This window comes from Heptranchias perlo, chromosome 21, assembly GCF_035084215.1.
Source record: "Heptranchias perlo isolate sHepPer1 chromosome 21, sHepPer1.hap1, whole genome shotgun sequence".
NCBI classification, from domain to species: Eukaryota; Metazoa; Chordata; class Chondrichthyes; order Hexanchiformes; family Hexanchidae; genus Heptranchias; species Heptranchias perlo.
In genome coordinates this window covers 1,974,503-1,992,927 of record NC_090345.1, presented here as the reverse complement: position 1 = coordinate 1,992,927, position 18,425 = coordinate 1,974,503, and the positions used below count along the sequence as shown (strand labels likewise).

General features: G+C 49.2%; 2 protein-coding genes across 5 annotated transcripts in view; one reads left to right on the top strand and one right to left on the bottom strand.

Annotated features, from left to right (window-relative positions):
• cfap43 (cilia and flagella associated protein 43) overlaps positions 1-1,849 on the top strand; it is a 119,656-nt gene extending 117,807 nt beyond the window's left edge. The window contains 1 exon segment of the mRNA XM_068002788.1: positions 1,526-1,849. Coding sequence (XP_067858889.1) covers positions 1,526-1,692 — 167 coding nt within the window. The 3' untranslated portion in view covers positions 1,693-1,849.
• An 889-nt stretch (positions 1,850-2,738) lies between these two features.
• On the bottom strand, positions 2,739-10,894 carry LOC137339905 (swi5-dependent recombination DNA repair protein 1 homolog). 4 transcript variants are annotated; one of them, XM_068001964.1, is made up of 4 exons: positions 10,838-10,894; positions 6,456-6,581; positions 4,904-5,341; positions 2,739-3,064 (listed from the first exon to the last, which is right to left on the bottom strand). In XM_068001964.1, exons 2-4 carry the CDS (start codon positions 6,555-6,557, stop codon positions 2,876-2,878), a joined length of 729 nt encoding a protein of 242 aa, XP_067858065.1. In that variant the 5' UTR covers positions 6,558-6,581; positions 10,838-10,894; the 3' UTR covers positions 2,739-2,875. The 4 variants fall into 4 exon arrangements, with proteins under 4 accessions (XP_067858065.1, XP_067858067.1, XP_067858066.1 ...); XM_068001966.1 differs by lacking the exon at positions 10,838-10,894 and adding an exon at positions 10,699-10,823; XM_068001965.1 differs by lacking the exon at positions 10,838-10,894 and adding an exon at positions 10,711-10,823.
• Between the last annotated feature and the right edge of the window lie 7,531 nt (positions 10,895-18,425).

The window sequence follows — 18,425 nt, the reverse complement described above, 5'->3', positions numbered from 1 at the left end:
TTGGTACCGATATGGACCACGACCTCTGGCCGTTCACCCTCCCCCTTCAGAATGTTCTGCAGACACTCAGTGAAACCGTTGACCCTAGCACCAGGGAGGCAACATATCATCCTGGAGTCACGTCTGTGGCCGCAGAAACGCCTGTCTGTTCCCCTTACTATTGAATCCCCTATCGCTATTGCTTTCGTGACCTTTCTCCTGGCTGTATTCCCCAGAGGAACCCTCTCCCCCACCAGTATTCAAAACTGAATACTGGTTAGAGAGCGAGATGCACTCAGGGGGCTCCTGCACTACTTCTCTAACTGGAAAGTAATCACATCACATCTGCACGTCAGGTATGGGTTACCAGTCTCCCCCCCCCCCACACTGAGCTACCAGTCTCCCCCCCCCCCCCCCCCACACTGAGCTACCAGTCTCCCCCCCACACACTGAGCTACCAGTCTCCCCCCCCCCCCCCCCCCCACACTGAGGAAGGCAGATGAGCAGAGAAAAGAAATATGTCGGAGGAAAATTGATCCTGGCTGTTCTCAGTCAGCTCCTGGTGCTCCTGCCCGAGGCCCGTGTCTGATCACCTGCCCGAGGCCCGTGTCTGATCACCTGCCCGAGGCCCGTGTCTGATCACCTGCCCGAGGCCCGTGTCTGATCACCTGCCCGAGGCCCGTGTCTGATCACCTGCCCGAGGCCCGTGTCTGATCACCTGCCCGAGGCCCGTGTCTGATCACCTGCCCGAGGCCCGTGTCTGATCACCTGCCCGAGGCCCGTGTCTGATCACCTGCCCGAGGCCCGTGTCTGATCACCTGCCCGAGGCCCGTGTCTGATCACCTGCCCGAGGCCCGTGTCTGATCACCTGCCCGAGGCCCGTGTCTGATCACCTGCCCGAGGCCCGTGTCTGATCACCTGCCCGAGGCCCGTGTCTGATCACCTGCCCGAGGCCCGTGTCTGATCACCTGCCCGAGGCCCGTGTCTGATCACCTGCCCGAGGCCCGTGTCTGATCACCTGCCCGAGGCCCGTGTCTGATCACCTGCCCGAGGCCCGTGTCTGATCACCTGCCCGAGGCCCGTGTCTGATCACCTGCCCGAGGCCCGTGTCTGATCACCTGCCCGAGGCCCGTGTCTGATCACCTGCCCGAGGCCCGTGTCTGATCACCTGCCCGAGGCCCGTGTCTGATCACCTGCCCGAGGCCCGTGTCTGATCACCTGCCCGAGGCCCGTGTCTGATCACCTGCCCGAGGCCCGTGTCTGATCACCTGCCCGAGGCCCGTGTCTGATCACCTGCCCGAGGCCCGTGTCTGATCACCTGCCCGAGGCCCGTGTCTGATCACCTGCCCGAGGCCCGTGTCTGATCACCTGCCCGAGGCCCGTGTCTGATCACCTGCCCGAGGCCCGTGTCTGATCACCTGCCCGAGGCCCGTGTCTGATCACCTGCCCACATCTCAACCAGGGATAGTGAGTCATGACCTAAGCACCAAACTTTTTCACCCTCGAAATAAGTCCACAGAGAGGCTGATTTTTCTTTCTCCATTAGCAACGGTCGAATCAACTCAAGGCGCCCAGGCTCGCTTCAAGGACATGGTACAACACAACAAGCTGGTGGAACTGACCAGGGCCCAGGCCGAGGATGTTGCTTTGCTGAGAAAGGAGGTGGACAGACTACGGATGAGAACCTTCCCAGTGCTGGCTGAAATGGAGTAAAATGCCTACAATTAAATGCATTGCTTTTCCTCTTAAGTTGATGTCTTTGGAATAAAATTCACACTAAAAAGTTATGTTTAGTTTTCCATTTGCGTTTAAAAGGTCAGAGACTTAATATTCAGAATTACATTTTTCTGTTGCTTTTGTTTAAAATTAGTATTCATAAAAATAAAGATGTTTGTTTTTCTCAGATTGTACAGCTGCCCGAGTCTTGCCCTGGGAGAAGGATGTATTGTCTGAAGCACTGTTCTTGTTTACAACACCCCACTACAAACATTTCTATATAACCCACATTGAGAGCTCAATGACCATCTGACAATACAGAGGCCAGTTTTAAATTGCCATGACTGCACCTTTAATCATTTTCTGATCAAAGAAGCCAAATTGAACTGCAGTCTGCATGAATCTGTGTAAAAGGATAGAGCCAGTTGCTAGCTCCACACAGCTTTAGATTCTCGTTAACCCTGCTCCCCTGCTGTTGGCTGGGACTGGAAGTGGTAAACCTTTATGGGGTGTCACCAGCTTGCTACCTGGAGTCTTGGGGTTCCCAGCATCGAGGGTTGGGAGTTACACTGAGCCAGTTGTACTGCTTGTGCCCCACTGATCCCTGCCTCACTGCAGCCACATGTCCCAGTCCACACCCTATCACTGCTGCTCACCCACTCCCTTCACTCCACCACTGATCTCTCAGTCACTACACTCCTGTCCTTTGCCTTGCTACCTATCGCCCTGCCTACAAAAGCCTCCTAAAAAGCTATGGCTTTGCGTCAATTCCTCCTTTGCCCACCTCCCAATCTTGTAAAGTGCTGACTCATTCTTTTGGATGAGAAACACTACATGCTGTTAATTGCTCGAACGACCCCTTGAGCGCTGCATGGCGGCACAATAGTTAGTCCAGGAATCAGGAAGAGAAAGGAATAAGCAAAGTGCCACCCTCTTCTCCTCTACCTACCGACCAATTATAGTGGGGTCAGTGGCGGCCCGAGAGGGGTCATACTGCTGCACCCTTCCCCAGTAGAGAAAAAAACTAAGACGGACGGTATAACTCAGTGGTGCGAAGTCTTTATAATAAAACAACGTCCTGTGGTAGCATGAAGCTATTGCCTGCAAGGAAAAGAAACAGCTGATGTCACACAGCCGTGTGCTCTATTGTAGTGAACAAGGCTGCTGATCTTCAGTGATCTCATGCATCTGTGAAGTCCTCCTCAACCCTGTTGTAATGCAGGAGTCTATCCTCCACGGCCAGGGTGTCTATGAGCTGGGTCAGGGTCGGTTTGCAGTCAGTAGAAAGGGCCACTTGGAGTTCATACAGCAAGGATTGGCTGCTCTTCCTCCATTTCTCTATCAGGGACCCCAGTTCTACCAGGTTATTCTGAAAGAAACACCAAATGGGCTTCATTGGTCAGTTATTGAGAATGCATGCAGTCAGTATCACTCAAGTACATACGGCCTGAGATCTAATGTATAAGCATTTGAAACTTGTTCAAAGCACACAGCAGACTTCAACAACTCTAGATACATGTAGAATCGATTTAGGGAGGGGAGGGAAGAGTCATTTCTTGGCTGCGTTTCTTCCTTCTGTTGGAAGCGTGTGATCAGGCGGAGCACATCCTCCACTCTTCCTGCTGGATCACAGTGAGGCCTGAAGTTGCTGCACAAGGATTCAGCTGTGACTCACCTGCTAATCGCCACATTGTGTGTATGTGCTAAATTCCACCCTAAACATGTTAAGTCTGTCTGCTCAATTAGACTTTGAGACCTAAATTGGTGTTGATCCAGTATCATGGCCAACCCCAAACCACACTGTGCAGCACCATGAAACCCTTGTTTGGGGAGGTCTTAATCAACTGCCATTGTCCCCAGAGCACCTCAAATCTTTGTGTTCAGCTCCTCATCCTAGAAGGATAGGCTAATAGGGATGGATGAAGAGGGGAAGGAGAAGGCTCGTACAGAGCATAAACACCAGCATGGACCAGTTGGGCCGAATAGCCTGTTTCTGTGCTGTATGTTCTATGTAAAAAGGGATACAAATATCTTACAGTACATGGGAAGCAGCAGCTCAAGATCAAATTCATCTCTACAGCTCAAACCAAAAGGTTACCCACATTTCATCTCATAGTAAACACACGTTTCAATGCATTAATCAATTCAGAGATGTATCATCTTCTATTTTATGAACGTATCACCTACAGGTTTGAAGTGTCGATAACAGCAGCAAGAGTGTGTAGCCTGGGTCTGACAAAAATAATTTCATTTATGCAGCATCATTAATGTAGAAAAACACCCAGGAGCTTCACAGAGGCACAGGGGAAAAAGGGACAACGAGCCAAAGAGGCAGAGATCGGAAAGTATGACCAAAGAGTGGGTCAAAGAGGTGGGCTTTAAAGGAAAAGTGACCAATAGCACCTTCAATTATACGTTGTTATAACATTGTGTGTGACGTTTGTGCTCATTAAGGTTCAAGAGGTCAGTACTGGGACATGGAGCAATTTTCATTTCAGGCACCTAGCAGTACACGAAGTACAGCACGACTGGATGCAAAAACAGTTCCCCACCATTACAACATGCCTCAGCCCCAGGAGACCATCCCCTACAGCACTAACGTGACAGGTTTTTCTCACACCAGCCCCTGTATAATAGTGACAATCACTGCCGAGTGTGAGCTGCTGTGCTGTGGATCTACGATTAGTATAACTGGACTGGGACTGTCAAACTCATTTCACATAGGACCCTAGCCATCTAGGAGACGAGATTTTCATACTGTGGTGTTTCAAACTGGGCTGCATCAAGCCTCTTCACACACGGCATGGGGAGGAGCCAAGTCCAGATTTACTGACTGCTGAGCTCCCATTCCACTCTCCCGATCTGCTGCTGCCTCCTACCCCTTTAAATCCAGCAAGAGGAGAGCAGGGCAGCTAAGCTGGGCATCTATGGAAGCCAAGTTGTCTAGTCTTGGTTCCAAAACACCATAAAATGCAGCAAATAAAGTGTGATAAATCAACACTGTCTGGATGACCAAATGATGCTCATAGTCCCCTGGGAAATTAATCTAGTGCGGGCTTGAGTCCCTAGGTCAACAGTTTGGTGGGGCCCAGGCCAAATGTATTTGTGAACCACTGTATTAATGGAATTGTTGGGGTTCTATCAGGCACCATGTGGAGTAACAGTCAATGTGGAACGTGACCTGGAATCAATATTGTCAGCTGCCTACCTTTGCCCTGTACATTTGAACCATTTTCAGCCTGCGCAGAACCTCCTCTTTCTCCCTCACTTCTCTCTGCAGCTGTTCCTTCTCCACAAGAAGCTGCTGCTGTTCAGGACTCACAGTCAAAGGATAAAGCCTTGGGGACTTTGCTGGAGCCCGGACGTTTCGTATGGCTGTGCGAGGGGGTCCGTCCCCCTTCCCCTCCGCGTCCACCTCAGGCCGATCATCCGGCATCTTATTGCAATGGCTCTCTGTCCGCCTGTTCACGCCAGCCTGAGCAGAATGAGCTTCACCAGCGAACTGGCTGTTACAGTCAGCGGGTGGGTCTGTACTTCCATCACCTTCACCCTGACAATCAATCTTTAGCCGCTTTGGCACGATGAAAGGAGAGTTAAAGGAACGGCGCGATTTCTTCAGCCGCTCTCGGAGAGTGGCACTCATTGGCTGTCAAAGAGAGGCAACAAAATTAACAATAAATGACAGCTTGGTTTGTTGTCAGTTTGAACCATACCTGTTGCTACACACCTGAGTGCATGTCTTCAGACTGCAGTGACCCACTGTTAATAGTGTCACCCTTGGCTCTGTGCTAGTGCACTCACCTCTGAATCAGGTCATGGGTCCGAGCCCTACTCCAGAGACTTGAGCCCATAATCTGGGCTGACCCTCCCAGTGCAGTACTGAGGGAGTGCTGCACTGTTGGAGGTGCCGTCCTTCGGACGAGACGTTAAACCGAGGCCCCATCTCCCACCTCAGGTGGACGGAAAAGATCCCATGGCCACTATTTCGAAGCGTTCTCCCTGGTGTCCTGGCCGATATTTATCCCTCAACTAACATCAATAAAACAGATTATTTGGTCATTATCAAATTGCTGTTTGTGGGACCTTGCTGTGCGCAAATTGGCTGCCACATGTCCTACAATAAAACAGTGACTACACTTCAAAAAGTACTTCAGCGTCTGTAAAGCGCTTTGGGATGTCCCGAGGTTATGAAAGGAGCTATAGGAATGCAAGTTCTTTTCTTAAATTTCTGCAACATAGAATCATAGGAAGGTTAAAGCACGGAAGGAGGCCCCGCCCTATCCCCGTAGCACTGCAATTTTTTTCCTTTCAAGTACTTATCCAATTCCCTTTTGAAGGCCACGATTGAATTTCCTCCATCACCACCCCCCCGGCCGTGCATTCCAGATCCTAACCACTCGCTGTGTATATTATTAGACTGTGGTGAAATGTAAGTTAATGCTTAAAATTCCCCATATGGCAGGGCACACTTTCAGGTGTGTTTTTGTAGGGAGTTGCCAGGCGCGAACACACGTGGGTAGAGGGTAAAAAGCAAATAGAATGGAGGGCGACTCACCACACAGCGTCCCTCACCATCTGACGGCTGGGAGAGGAGCATTGGCCAAGACCGAGAACACCATCACCCACACAGCATGATGCAGGGAGACCTGCACTAGGTATACCTGGACACCGAGTGTCACTCCCTATGTTCGATGTGGCCTTGTCAGAAGCCCTGCTACTTGCCCACTGAGAATATTTCACTCGGTACGAGGTTCTCTCACCGTTTTTGCTGTTGTGTCATTGTGTGCTGGGGTCTGAACATCTGAACGTAATCGGTCTACGGAGGAGGACCCACAAGGGGTACTGAAGTTCACACTCTCCATACTTGCACTCGATTCCTCTGCAACCTAACAACACAAATAAGGTAAATGTAACACTCACTTGTAATTGAAAATAGTGGCTATTTCCAACCCATTCCGAATCTTTCCTTTCTTTCTAGATACTGAAGGTGAGGGTTGTTACTGCTGGGAACTGGAACATTATCCATTTCTGGCACATGATGTCAGCATCAAACACTCCCAGGGCAGATACAGCACGGGTTAGATACAGAGTAAAGCTCTCTCTACACTGTCCCATCAAACACTCCCAGGGCAGGTACGGCCCGGTTAGATACAGAGTAAAGCTCCCTCTACACTGTCCCATCAAACACTCCCAGGGCAGGTACAGCACGGGTTAGATACAGAGTAAAGCTCCCTCTACACTGTCCCATCAAACACTCCCAGGGCAGGTACAGCACGGGTTAGATACAGAGTAAAGCTCCCTCTACACTGTCCCATCAAACACTCCCAGGGCAGGTACAGCACGGGTTAGATACAGAGTAAAGCTCTCTCTACACTGTCCCATCAAACACTCCCAGGGCAGGTACGGCCCGGTTAGATACAGAGTAAAGCTCCCTCTACACTGTCCCATCAAACACTCCCAGGGCAGGTACAGCACGGGTTAGATACAGAGTAAAGCTCCCTCTACACTGTCCCATCAAACACTCCCAGGGCAGGTACAGCACGGGTTAGATACAGAGTAAAGCTCCCTCTACACTGCTCCGACAGTCTGAACATTAAAGAAGCGCTCCAGAACTGCACCAGCATGACTCGTTTCCATTTCCCACTGTATCCACCTGTGGTCTTAGAGAGAGACTGCCCATTTAGTGCCAAATTAGGAAGAGTTTTGTGCTGTGGAGATAAGCCCAGTGGGAACTGGATTAGAACTGCCCCAAACTCATTTCATGTGGAACTATTAGATGTATCTGCAACAAGAGACTGTCATCTTACACGGGATAGCACAGATGAAAGGGGATTAGTGTGGGGCGGGGGCCAGGGGGAGGCGGGGCCAGGGGGAGAGGATTTTTCAACCCAAGGTCTGGAGCAGGGGGAGCAGTGACTGCTTCCCAACCACGCCCAACCTGCCGGGAGCTGGATCGAGGTCCAGGAGAGGTTATTACTATGATGAAGAGGGCTTAAGTGACTGCAAAAAGAACCCACGTCCTTTTGGGTTCTTTTGCCCACTGGGAACAAGAAATTGTGGAGACTTTCCCTGTCCAGCTGGAACCTACAACCAGACAGTAACTGCGTCAGAAGCAGTGCTTGCCCTGTCCTGCTGGCTGCTTGTGCAGGCGGAGCACTGTGGATCCAGACACTATGTCCCTCGGGATTCTTTTGCACGGAAGGCCAGAGGCTCTATTCTCTCCGCCCATGTCCCATGGCCACCTTTAGCAAGTGGACTGGCCTCAAAGAGCAGAAGAATGCTTCACTTGCCCAGCTGGTCATTACTGTCCCTACGGAACACCTCATTTTTACCCTTTCCTCCAGGAAGCTACAATCCAAACAGCGGCGTAGGACACACCCTGAACTGTAGCCTTTGTGAGGCTGGATGGGCATTCCCACAGAAAGGTCTAACTGCTCTGAAGGAGAAGTGAGCGTAAAACGCAGTGGAGAGGACTGGTGATGGCCCGCCACAAATTGTGCAGCTGACAGATCCTGACAGAGGAGGCGGCCATGGAGATAAGTGGCACCTCTGTGTCCCTGACAATCGGAGATGGAAAGACTAGGAACTCGCAGATACCTGGGCCTTCACGCATAGAGCAACAGTCTGTGGATATGCCTGACGAAGATTCCTCAGAGGACCTCATTCCTTCTGAGGACGCACTGTCACAGGACGTACAGCCATGCACCAGCGCAAATACTCACACTTCAATTGGTCCATTTAGACAGTTAATTGGGTTTTACCTGGTGATTCGCAATTCACAAGCAAGCACAAGCAGACAGTGGTGGCAGGGGCAGCTGTGGAGAATCCGCGTCGGAGGGCGCACTCCTCTCCAAGCTCTGCTCAGCTGGACACAGATGCTGAACCCCAGGGGCCATCGTTGAGAAGGGGAATGACAGAGGCACAGCAGCAACTTTGCGAGGTACTGGCAAATGTGCCACGCAAGCTCTCCACAATAGCGGAGAGGATAGAGGAGTCCAGCTCGAACGTTAGTGGATTGGTGTCACAGGTAATCGCGAGATTGTCTGCCGTGGAGAGTGGCCGCCTCTGTGGAGCTTCAAGCACATCTCCCAAATGAGTCAATGCAGGCCATGCCCACGGCCGCGCAGGAAATGTCTGCCGCCTTAAACAAGATAACAGATACCTTATCCGTAAGCTTTACAACGCGTCGCCGATCTGCACCAAGCTGCTCCCCGGCAGAGTGGTTGGAGTGATGTGGCACTGACCCAGGAGAGGGATGATGGCAAAAGGGGACATGGAAGTGGGAACTGCACTCAAAGCGCTCCCATTTCTCACACGTTGCCCCCCACAGCCAGTACCCAACACCGATGGCCAAATCTGCCCCTCAACAAGTGCAAGTGTCATTGGCGGGCCTCCAAAACCCAGAGGTTGTAGGCCAAAAGCAGCTCCGCAGTCAGAGCAGGGATCTGAGCAGCCTGCCTCCACCTCTGCTCAAGCCACAAAACAAAAAACAGCCAGAAAGTCTACTGTATTATCTTTATTGGTTTATAATTCACCTCCTTAATGACTTAAAAACCTACAACAATCAACCTTGCAACTTTTTTTTGATCAGACTTTGCTGAATTTGTCCTATGGCTGCTAAAACCATCATTTTTATTATAACATCTTTACTTTGTGTATCTTGTATCCTTCAATCTCCTCCTTTTTCCTTTTCCTTTTATCTTGTTCTCTTTCAGATTCCTTTCGACCTTACCTGCCATTATTTAGGGACGGACTCCAAACCAGAGAAAAAATAAATCATTCAAATCTGCTCATTTCAGATTCATTATAAGAACATAAGAAATAGGAGTAGGCCAGCCAGCCCCTCGATCCTGCTCCGCCATTCACTAAGATCGTGGCTGATCGACGACCTCAACTCCTCTTTCCCGCCCGATCCATATGTAGAAATTTTTTTTCATTCCTGTGGAATCCAAAAATCTATCGATCTCAGCCTTGAATATACTCAACGACTGAGCATCCACAGCCCTCTGGGGTACAGGATACCAAATATTCACGATCCTGTGTGTGAAGAAATTCCTCCTCATCTCAGTCCTAAATGGCCGACCCCTTATCCTGAGACTATGCCCCCTAGTTCTACACTCTCCAGCCAGGGGAAACAACCTCTCAGCATCTACCCTGTCAAGCCCTCAGAATCTTATATGTTCCAATGAGATCACCTCTCATTCTTCTAAACTCCAGAGAACATAGGGACACCCTGGTCCACTCTTCCATCACCCGCTCTCCTCCCCATGGCACTTTCCCATGCGAGCACAGGAGACACAACACCTGCCCCTTCACCTCCTCCCCTCCCACTGCCCAGTGCCCCAAACACTCCTTTCAGGTGAAACAGCGGTTTACTTGTACTTCTTTCAATTTATTATACTGTATTCACTGCACACAATGCAGTCTCCTCTACACTGGGGAGACCAAATGCAGACTGGGTGATTGTTTTACTGAGCACCTCCGCTCAGTCTGCAAGCATGACCCTGACCCGCCGGTCGCTTGCCATTTTAATTCCCCGTCCCACTCCCACTCCCACTCTGACATCTCTGTCCTCGGCCTCTTACACTGTTCCAATGAAGCTCAACGTAAGCTCGAGGACCAGCACCTCATCTTTCATTTAGGCACTTTACAACCTTCCGGACTCAACACTGATTTCACTAACTTCAGATCAGAACCTCTGCTCCCATATTTTCGGACGGCAGGTGCTGGTAATGGTTCTGCTGCTGCCATTTACAGCTCCTCCAGACCCATCTTTTGTTTCTTGTCCCATTCCCCCCGCTTCTTTGCCTTGCACCATCAGCCCTTTTGTCCTTTAATCACTCCCGCCCTCTCACAGACCTTCCCTTTTGTCCTTTCCTCCCCTCCCTCACTTGCTGAGTATTTCCAGCATTTTCTGTTTTGATTTAATGAGCTGGAGCCGTTATTAAAAAAGTCCGAAGCACGGGTTCCCGCCCAGATTTAAACAGTCGTTGCCATGGTTACCGGATTTCGAACCTGAAACGCTCTGCCGTCCAGCCACGCGGTGCCGCCGCTATAAATTCACGGTTTTATTTCCTGGCGACTTTATATTTTCGCCTCAATTTGTCTGTTTGTTTTTTTAATTTTCGGTGAGACAACTCACTTGCTTCCGCTTCCAGCCTTTTCCCGCCGACCAGAGGACACGTTACTGCGCATGCTCGTCAGGTTCCACAGTACTGCGCAAGCGCCGGATTCGCAGCGCTTTCTGGGAGCTGTAGTCCCTAGCAATGAGGCTCTGTCACATCCTCAGGGCCTCGCACTAAATTTACTATTGTTATGTGGGGTAATTTTACCACAGCAAGAGCTTTTTCCCTTCGTTGAGGGTTCTATAACAAGGGGACATAGATTCAAGGTAAAAGGCGGGAGGTTTAGAGGGGATTTGAGAAAGAACTTTTTCACCCAGAGGGTGGTTGGAGTCTGGAACTCACTGCCTGAAAGGGTTGTGGAGGCCGGAACCCTCACAACATTCAAGAAGCATTTGGATGAGCACTTGAAATGCCATAGCACACAAGGCTACGGACCAAATGCTGGAATATGGGATTAGAGTAGACAGGGCTTGATGGCCGGCGTGGACACGATGGGCCGAGCTGTAAAACTCTATGACTCTAAGATCCCACAAACAGCATTGAGATAAGTGACCGGTTAATCTGTTTTGATGACGTTGGTTGAGGGAAGAATGTTGGCCTGGAGACTGGAAGGACTCCCTACTCTTCTTCAAATACTGCCTGACCATCTTTTACACCCACCTCAACAGGCAGATGCGCCCTTAGTTTAACATCTCTTTCAAGGAACATCACCTCCAACAGTGCAGCACTTGAACCCAGGGCCAAGCGCACACTTTCACCTCTAGTACCTGATCGATGGGGACATTCTGCTGTGGAGAGACAAGTGGAAGAGCATCAGTGGAGCTTAAACAAAGTATCCAGTGCCTGAACGGACAGGACTATAGTTCTCCAGGGCCCGTATTGGTGACAGACCAGCCAACCCGGCGTGTTAATGTGACATGCAGGTGACATGTCGCTGGGGTTAGGATTCTTCACTCAATTGCAGATAATCACTCAACCAAAGCCCGAAAAGGCATGGTGGTCCTAGCTGGAAAGCAGTGGAGTGCTTACTGGTGCTGTGTGCTGCTAATCTGTGTAGTTTTAGCTGGTTAAATTCTAGCAGCAGTCCCACACAGATGTTGGAATTTATATAAAAATGAGGACAGAATGTATGACTTTAAAATAGGAAGTGAATTACATCTGTGCACTTTGGTTCAATTATCTACTGCCCTCTCACCAACTTGTTCATCTAAGACCACACTTGGCATTAACTCTCCATGTTCAGTGCCGAGGAAAATGGACCAGTCACAGAAATGAAGCGCATCACTTACGGTGAATTACTGCAACATGTGGTGACTGGTTTACAGCAGCCGGCTGCGGTACAGCAAGATCCCACAAACAGCAATGAGGAGGAGGAGGAATATTGGACAAGATAGTGGGTAAACACCCTACTCTTCAAATAGTGACATGGAATCTTCCTCTCCACCAGAACAGGCAAATGAAGTCTTGGCTCAATGTTTAATCCTCGTTTAGAGGCCGTACAACGAAGGTTCACTAGATTAATTCCTGGGATGAGAGGGTTGCCCTATGAAGAGAGGTTGAGTAGAATGAACCTATACTCTCTGGAGTTTAGAAGAATGAGAGGTGATCTCATTGAAAAACTTAAGATTCTGAGAGGGTTTGACAGGGTAGATGCTGAGAGATTGTTTCCCCTGGCTGGAGAGTCCAGAACTAGGGGGCATAGTCGCAAGATAAAGGGTCGGCCATTCAAGACTGAGATGAGGAGGAATTTCTTCATGCAGAGGGTTGTGAATCTTTGGAATTCTCTACCCCAGAGGGCCTTGGATGCGAAGTCATTGAAGATGTCCGAGAGCGGGAGGAGAGTTCGAGAGCGAGAGGAGACTCCGAGGTGAGCGCATTGTAAAAGGAGAGTCCGAGAGCGAGAGGAGAGTCCAAGAGGTGAGCGCAGTGTAAAAGGAGAGTCCGAGAGGTGATCGCGGTGTAAAAGGAGAGTCCGAGAGGTGAGCGCAGTGTAAAAGGAGAGTCCGAGAGGTGATCGCGGTGTAAAAGGAGAGTCCGAGAGGTGAGCGCAGTGTAAAAGGAGAGTCCGAGAGGTGAGCGCGGTGTAAAAGGAGAGTCCGAGAGGTGAGCGCGGTGTAAAAGGAGAGTCCGAGAGGTGAGCGCAGTGTAAAAGGAGAGTCCGAGAGGTGAGCGCAGTGTAAAAGGAGAGTCCGAGAGGTGAGCGCAGTGTAAAAGGAGAGTCCGAGAGGTGAGCGCAGTGTGAAAGGAGAGTCCGAGAGGTGAGCGCAGTGTAAAAGGAGAGTCCGAGAGGTGAGCGCAGTGTAAAAGGAGAGTCCGAGAGGTGAGCGCAGTGTAAAAGGAGAGTCCGAGAGGTGAGCACGGTGTAAAAGGAGAGTCCGAGAGGTGAGCGCAGTGTAAAAGGAGAGTCCGAGAGGTGAGCGCAGTGTGAAAGGAGAGTCCGAGAGGTGATCGCGGTGTAAAAGGAGAGTCCGAGAGGTGAGCGCAGTGTAAAAGGAGAGTCCGAGAGGTGAGCGCAGTGTAAAAGGAGAGTCCAGAGAGCGGGAAGAGAGCCCGAGAGGTGAACGCAGTGTAAATCTAAGGCAAGTTATGGCAGCAGAGCTCGCCCCCATGATATGCTCCTCCTGCACTATGTGGGAAGTCATGGACACTACAGGTGTCCCTGGCGACCATGTGTGCAGGAAGTGTGTCCAGCTGCAGCTATTGGCTAACCACATTTCGGAGCTGGAGCTGTGGGTGGATTCGCTGTGCAGCATCCGCGATGCTGAGATTATCGTGGATAGCACGTTCAGTGAGGTGGTCACACCGCAGGTAAAGATTACGCAGGCAGAAAGGAAATGGGTGACCGCCAGGCAGAGTAAAAGGACTAGGCAGGTAGAGCAGGAGTCCCCTGGGACCATCTCCCTCTCAAACAGATATACCGCTTTGGATACTATTGGGATAGATGGCTTATCAGGGGAAAGCAGCAAGAGCCAAGTTCGTGGCACCACGGGTGGCTCTGCTGCACAGGAGGGGAGGAAGAAGAGTGGCAGGGCTATATTGATAGGGGATTCAATTGTAAGGGGAACAGATAGGCATTTCTGCGGCCGCAAACGTGACTCCAGGATGGTATGTTGCCTCCCTGGTGCTAGGGTCAAGGATGTCACGGAGCGGCTGCAGGGCATTCTGGAGGGGGAGGGTGAACAGCCAGTAGTCGTGGTCCATCTCGGTTCAAAGACATAGGTAAAAAAAGGGATGGGGTCCTGCAAGGTGAATTTAAGGAGTTAGGAGATAAATTAAAAAGCAGAACCTCAAAGGTAGTGATCTCGGGATTACTACCAGTGCCACGTGCTAGTGAGTATAGGAACAGGAGAATAGACCTGATGAATGCGTGGCTGCAGGGATGGTGTAGGAGGGAGGGATTTAGATTCCTGGGACATTGGGACCGGTTCTGGGGAAGGTGGGACCTGTACGAGCGGGACGGGTTACACCCGAGCAGGACCGGGACCGATATCCTCGCGGGGGTGTTTGCTAGTGCTGTTGGGGAAGGTTTAAACTAGAATGGCAGGGGGATGGGAACCTGAGCAGGGAGACAGAGGAGGGAGAAACAAGGATAGAAAGAAAAGGCAGAAAGGGAAGAAGCAATAGTGGAAGGCAGAGAAAACAAGGGCGAAAAACAAATAGGGCCATAGTGCAAAATGAAACGAAGATGACTAGCAATCTTAAAAAGACAAGTCTAATGCGCGGAGCATTCACAATAAACTAGATGAATTAACAGCGCGATAGATATGAATGGTTATGATATAGTTGTGATTACGGTGACATGGCTACAGGGTGACCAAGGATGGGAACTGAACATCCAAGGGTATTCAATATTTAGGAAGGACAGGCAAAAAGGGAAAGGAGCTGGGGTAGCATTGTTAGTAAAGGAGGAAATCAATGCAATAGTGAGGAAGGATATTGGCTCGGAAAATCACGATGTGGAATCTGTATGGGTGGAGCTAAGAAACACCAAGGGGCAGAAAACGTTGGTGGGGGTTGTCTATAGGCCCCCAAACAGTAGTGGAGATGTAGGGGAGGGCATTAAACAGGAAATTAGAGACGCATGCAAGAAGGGTACAACTATTATCATGGGTGAATTTAATCTACACATAGATTGGTCAAACCAAATTAGCAATAATACTGTGGGGGAAGAATTCCTGGAGTGTGTACGTGATGGTTTTCTAGACCAATACGTTGAGGAACCAACTGGAGAACAGGCGATCCTAGACTGGGTATTGTGCAACACGAAAGGATTAATTAACAATCTTGTTGTGTGGGGTCCCTTAGGGAAGAGCGACCATAACATGATAGAATTCCTCATTAAGATGGAGAGTGAAGTAGTTGAATCCGAAACTAGGGTCCTGAATCTAAATAAAGGAAATTACGAAAGTATGAAGTGAGAGTTGGGTATGATAGATTGGGGAACTTTACTAAACGGGATGACGGTGGATAGGCAATGGCTAATATTTAAAGAACGTGTGCAGGAATACAACAATTATTCATTCCTGTCTGGCGCAAAAATAAAACAGGAAAGGTGGCTCAAATATGGCTTACAAAAGAAATTAGGCTTACAAAAGAAATTAGGGATAGTATTAGATCCAAAGAGGAGACATATAAAATTGCCAGAAAAAGCGGCAAGCCTGAGGATTGGGAGCAGTTCAGAATTCAGCAAAGGAGGACAAAGAGATTGATTAAGAGGGGAAAAATAGAGTGAGAGTAAACTAGCAGGGAACATAAAAACTGACTGTAAAAGCTTCTATAAATATGTCAAGAGAAAAAGATTAGTGAAGACAAATGTAGGTCCCTTACAGTCAGAAATGGGGGAAATTATAATGGGGAACAAAGAAATGGCAGAACAATTAATCACATACTTTGGTTCTGTCTTCACAAAGGAGAACACAAATAACCTGCCAGAAATGTTAGGGAACCAAGGGTCTAGTGAGAGGGAGGAACTGAAGGAAACCAGTATTAGTAAAAAAAAAAGTGCTAGGGAAATTAATGGGGCTAAAGGCTGACAAATCCCCAGGGCCTGATAATCTACATCCCAGAGTACTAAAGGAAGTGGCCCTGGAAATAGTGGATGCATTGGTGATCATCTTCCAAAATTCTATAGACTCTGGAACAGTTCCTACAGATTGGAGGGTGGCAAATGTAACCCCACTATTTAAAAAAGGAGGGAGAGAAAAAACAGGGAATTACAGACCAGTTAGCCTAACATCAGTAGTGGGGAAAATACTAGCGTCTATTATAAAAGATGTGATAACAGAACACTTGGAGGGCATTAACGGGATTGGACAAAGTCAGCATGGGTTTATGAAAGGGAAATCATGCTTAACAAATCCACTGGAGTTTTTTGAGGTTGTAACTTGTAGAATAGATGGGGGAGAACCAGTGGATATGGTGTATTTGGATTTTCAGAAGGCTTTTGATAAGGTCCCACACAAGAGATTAGTGTGCAAAATTAAAGCACATGGGATTGGGGGGAATATACTGGCATGGATTGAGAATTGGTTGACAGACAGGAAACAGAGAGTAGGAATAAACGGGTCTTTTTCTGGGTGGCAGGCAGTGACTGGTGGGGTACCACAGGGATCAGTGCTTAGGCCCCAGCCATTCACAATATATATCAATGATTTGGATGAAGGAACTAAATGTAACATTTCCAAGTTTGTAGACGACACAAAGCTGGGGTGGAATGTGAGCTGTGAGGAGGATGCAAAGAGGCTCCAATGTGATTTAGACAAGTTGGGTGAGTGGGCAAGAACATGGCAGATGCAGTATAACGTGGATAAATGTGAGGTTACCCACTTTGGTTGTAAAAACAGAAAGGCAGATTATTATTTGAATGGTGACAGATTGGGAAAAGGGGAGGTGCAACGAGACCTGGGTGTCCTTGTACACCAGTCGCTGAAAGTGAGCATTTAGGTGCAGCAAGCAGTTAGGAAGGCGAATGGTATGTTGGCCTTCATTGCAAGAGGATTTGAGTAGAGGAGCAGGGATGTCTTACTGCAGTTATACAGGGCCTTGGTGAGACCACATCTGGAGTATTGTGTGCAGTTTTGGTCTCCTTATCTGAGAAAGGATGTCCTTGCCATGGAGGGAGTGCAACGAAGGTTTACCAGACTGATTCCTGGGATGGCAGGACTGATGTATGAGGAGAGATTGGGTCGACTAGGCCTATATTCACTCGAGTTTAGAAGAATGAGAGGTGATCTCATCGAAACATATAAAATTCTAACAGGACTGGACAGACTAGATGCAGGGAGGATGTTCCCGATGGCTGGGGAGTCCAGAACGAGAGGTCACAGTCTCAGGATACGGGGTAGGCCATTTAGAAGCGAGATGAGGAGAAATTTCTTCACTCAGAGGGTGGTGAACCTGTGGAATTCTCTACCACAGAAAGCAGTGGAGGCCAAGTCATTAGATGTATTCAAGAAGGAGATAGATATATTTCTTAATGCTAAAGGGATCAAGGGATATGGAGAAAAAGCGGGAACGGGGTACTGAGTTAGACGATCAGCCATGATCATTTTGAATGGCGGAGCAGGCCCGAAGGGCCGAATGGCCTACTCTTGCTCCTATTTTCTATGTTTCTATGTTTCTATATCCAAGGCTGAAATAGACAGATTTTTGGACTCTCGGGGAATCAAGGGATATGGGGATCGGACGGGAAAGTGGAGTTGAGGTCAAAGATCAGCCATGATCTGATTGAATGGCGGAGCAGGCTCGAGGGGCTGAATGGCGTACTCCTGCTCCCATTTCTTATATTCTTATCCAAAAGACAGTACCTCTGACAGTAAAGCACCCCGTCAGTACTGCACTGGGAGCCTCAGCCTGGATTATGTACTCAAGTCCTTAAGTGGGGCTTGAACCCATGACCTCTGAGGGAAGAGTGCTACCAACTGAGCCAAGCAAACACTGTAGATTTGAAAAACACAGAAAAGCAGTTTCTAGCATGCCCTCCAAAGCAATGCTTAAACCTAGTGTGGTAGAACAGTACAATCAAATAACGGCAGGGAGAGTGGGCTATATATTGTGACGCCACTATTCCTAGCCTGAATGGAGCTGATTGGGTAATTCCCCCGTCAGTCACGCCTGGAGATTGCACTGCTGTAAGTGACTGGGATTGATTTCACACACATAATTTGTATTATGTAACTATTCCCCACTCACTGCTGGAGAAATCACCCTGCTTTTATCGGGAGACATTGCCATAGTTTCGATCATGTGTTCTGTTTGCTGTAGTTCGTAGAGACTCTTTTTAAATAGACTCTGTGGACTGTTTGCTGTAGTGCACTGTTTAAATAGACTTTGTTTGCTGCAGAATAGACTGTTTGCTATGAGTCCTGCTGTAAGTCCCGCTCTGCCCCACCTCCGACTCATTGACACAGTGGTGTCAATCGATACTCTGGGGAGTGAGCCCCAGTAATTCAGTGTGTAAATGGACCACCTGGTGGGATATGGGAGGCATATAGACAACAGCTTCCATTCATGGTCTGTGCTGAGCCAGCTGATCTCAGCTAGGGTGGAGAGAGGTGCTACAACTGGCCCCAGGGCTCTACGGTAATTGGGGGGGGGGGGGGTTTG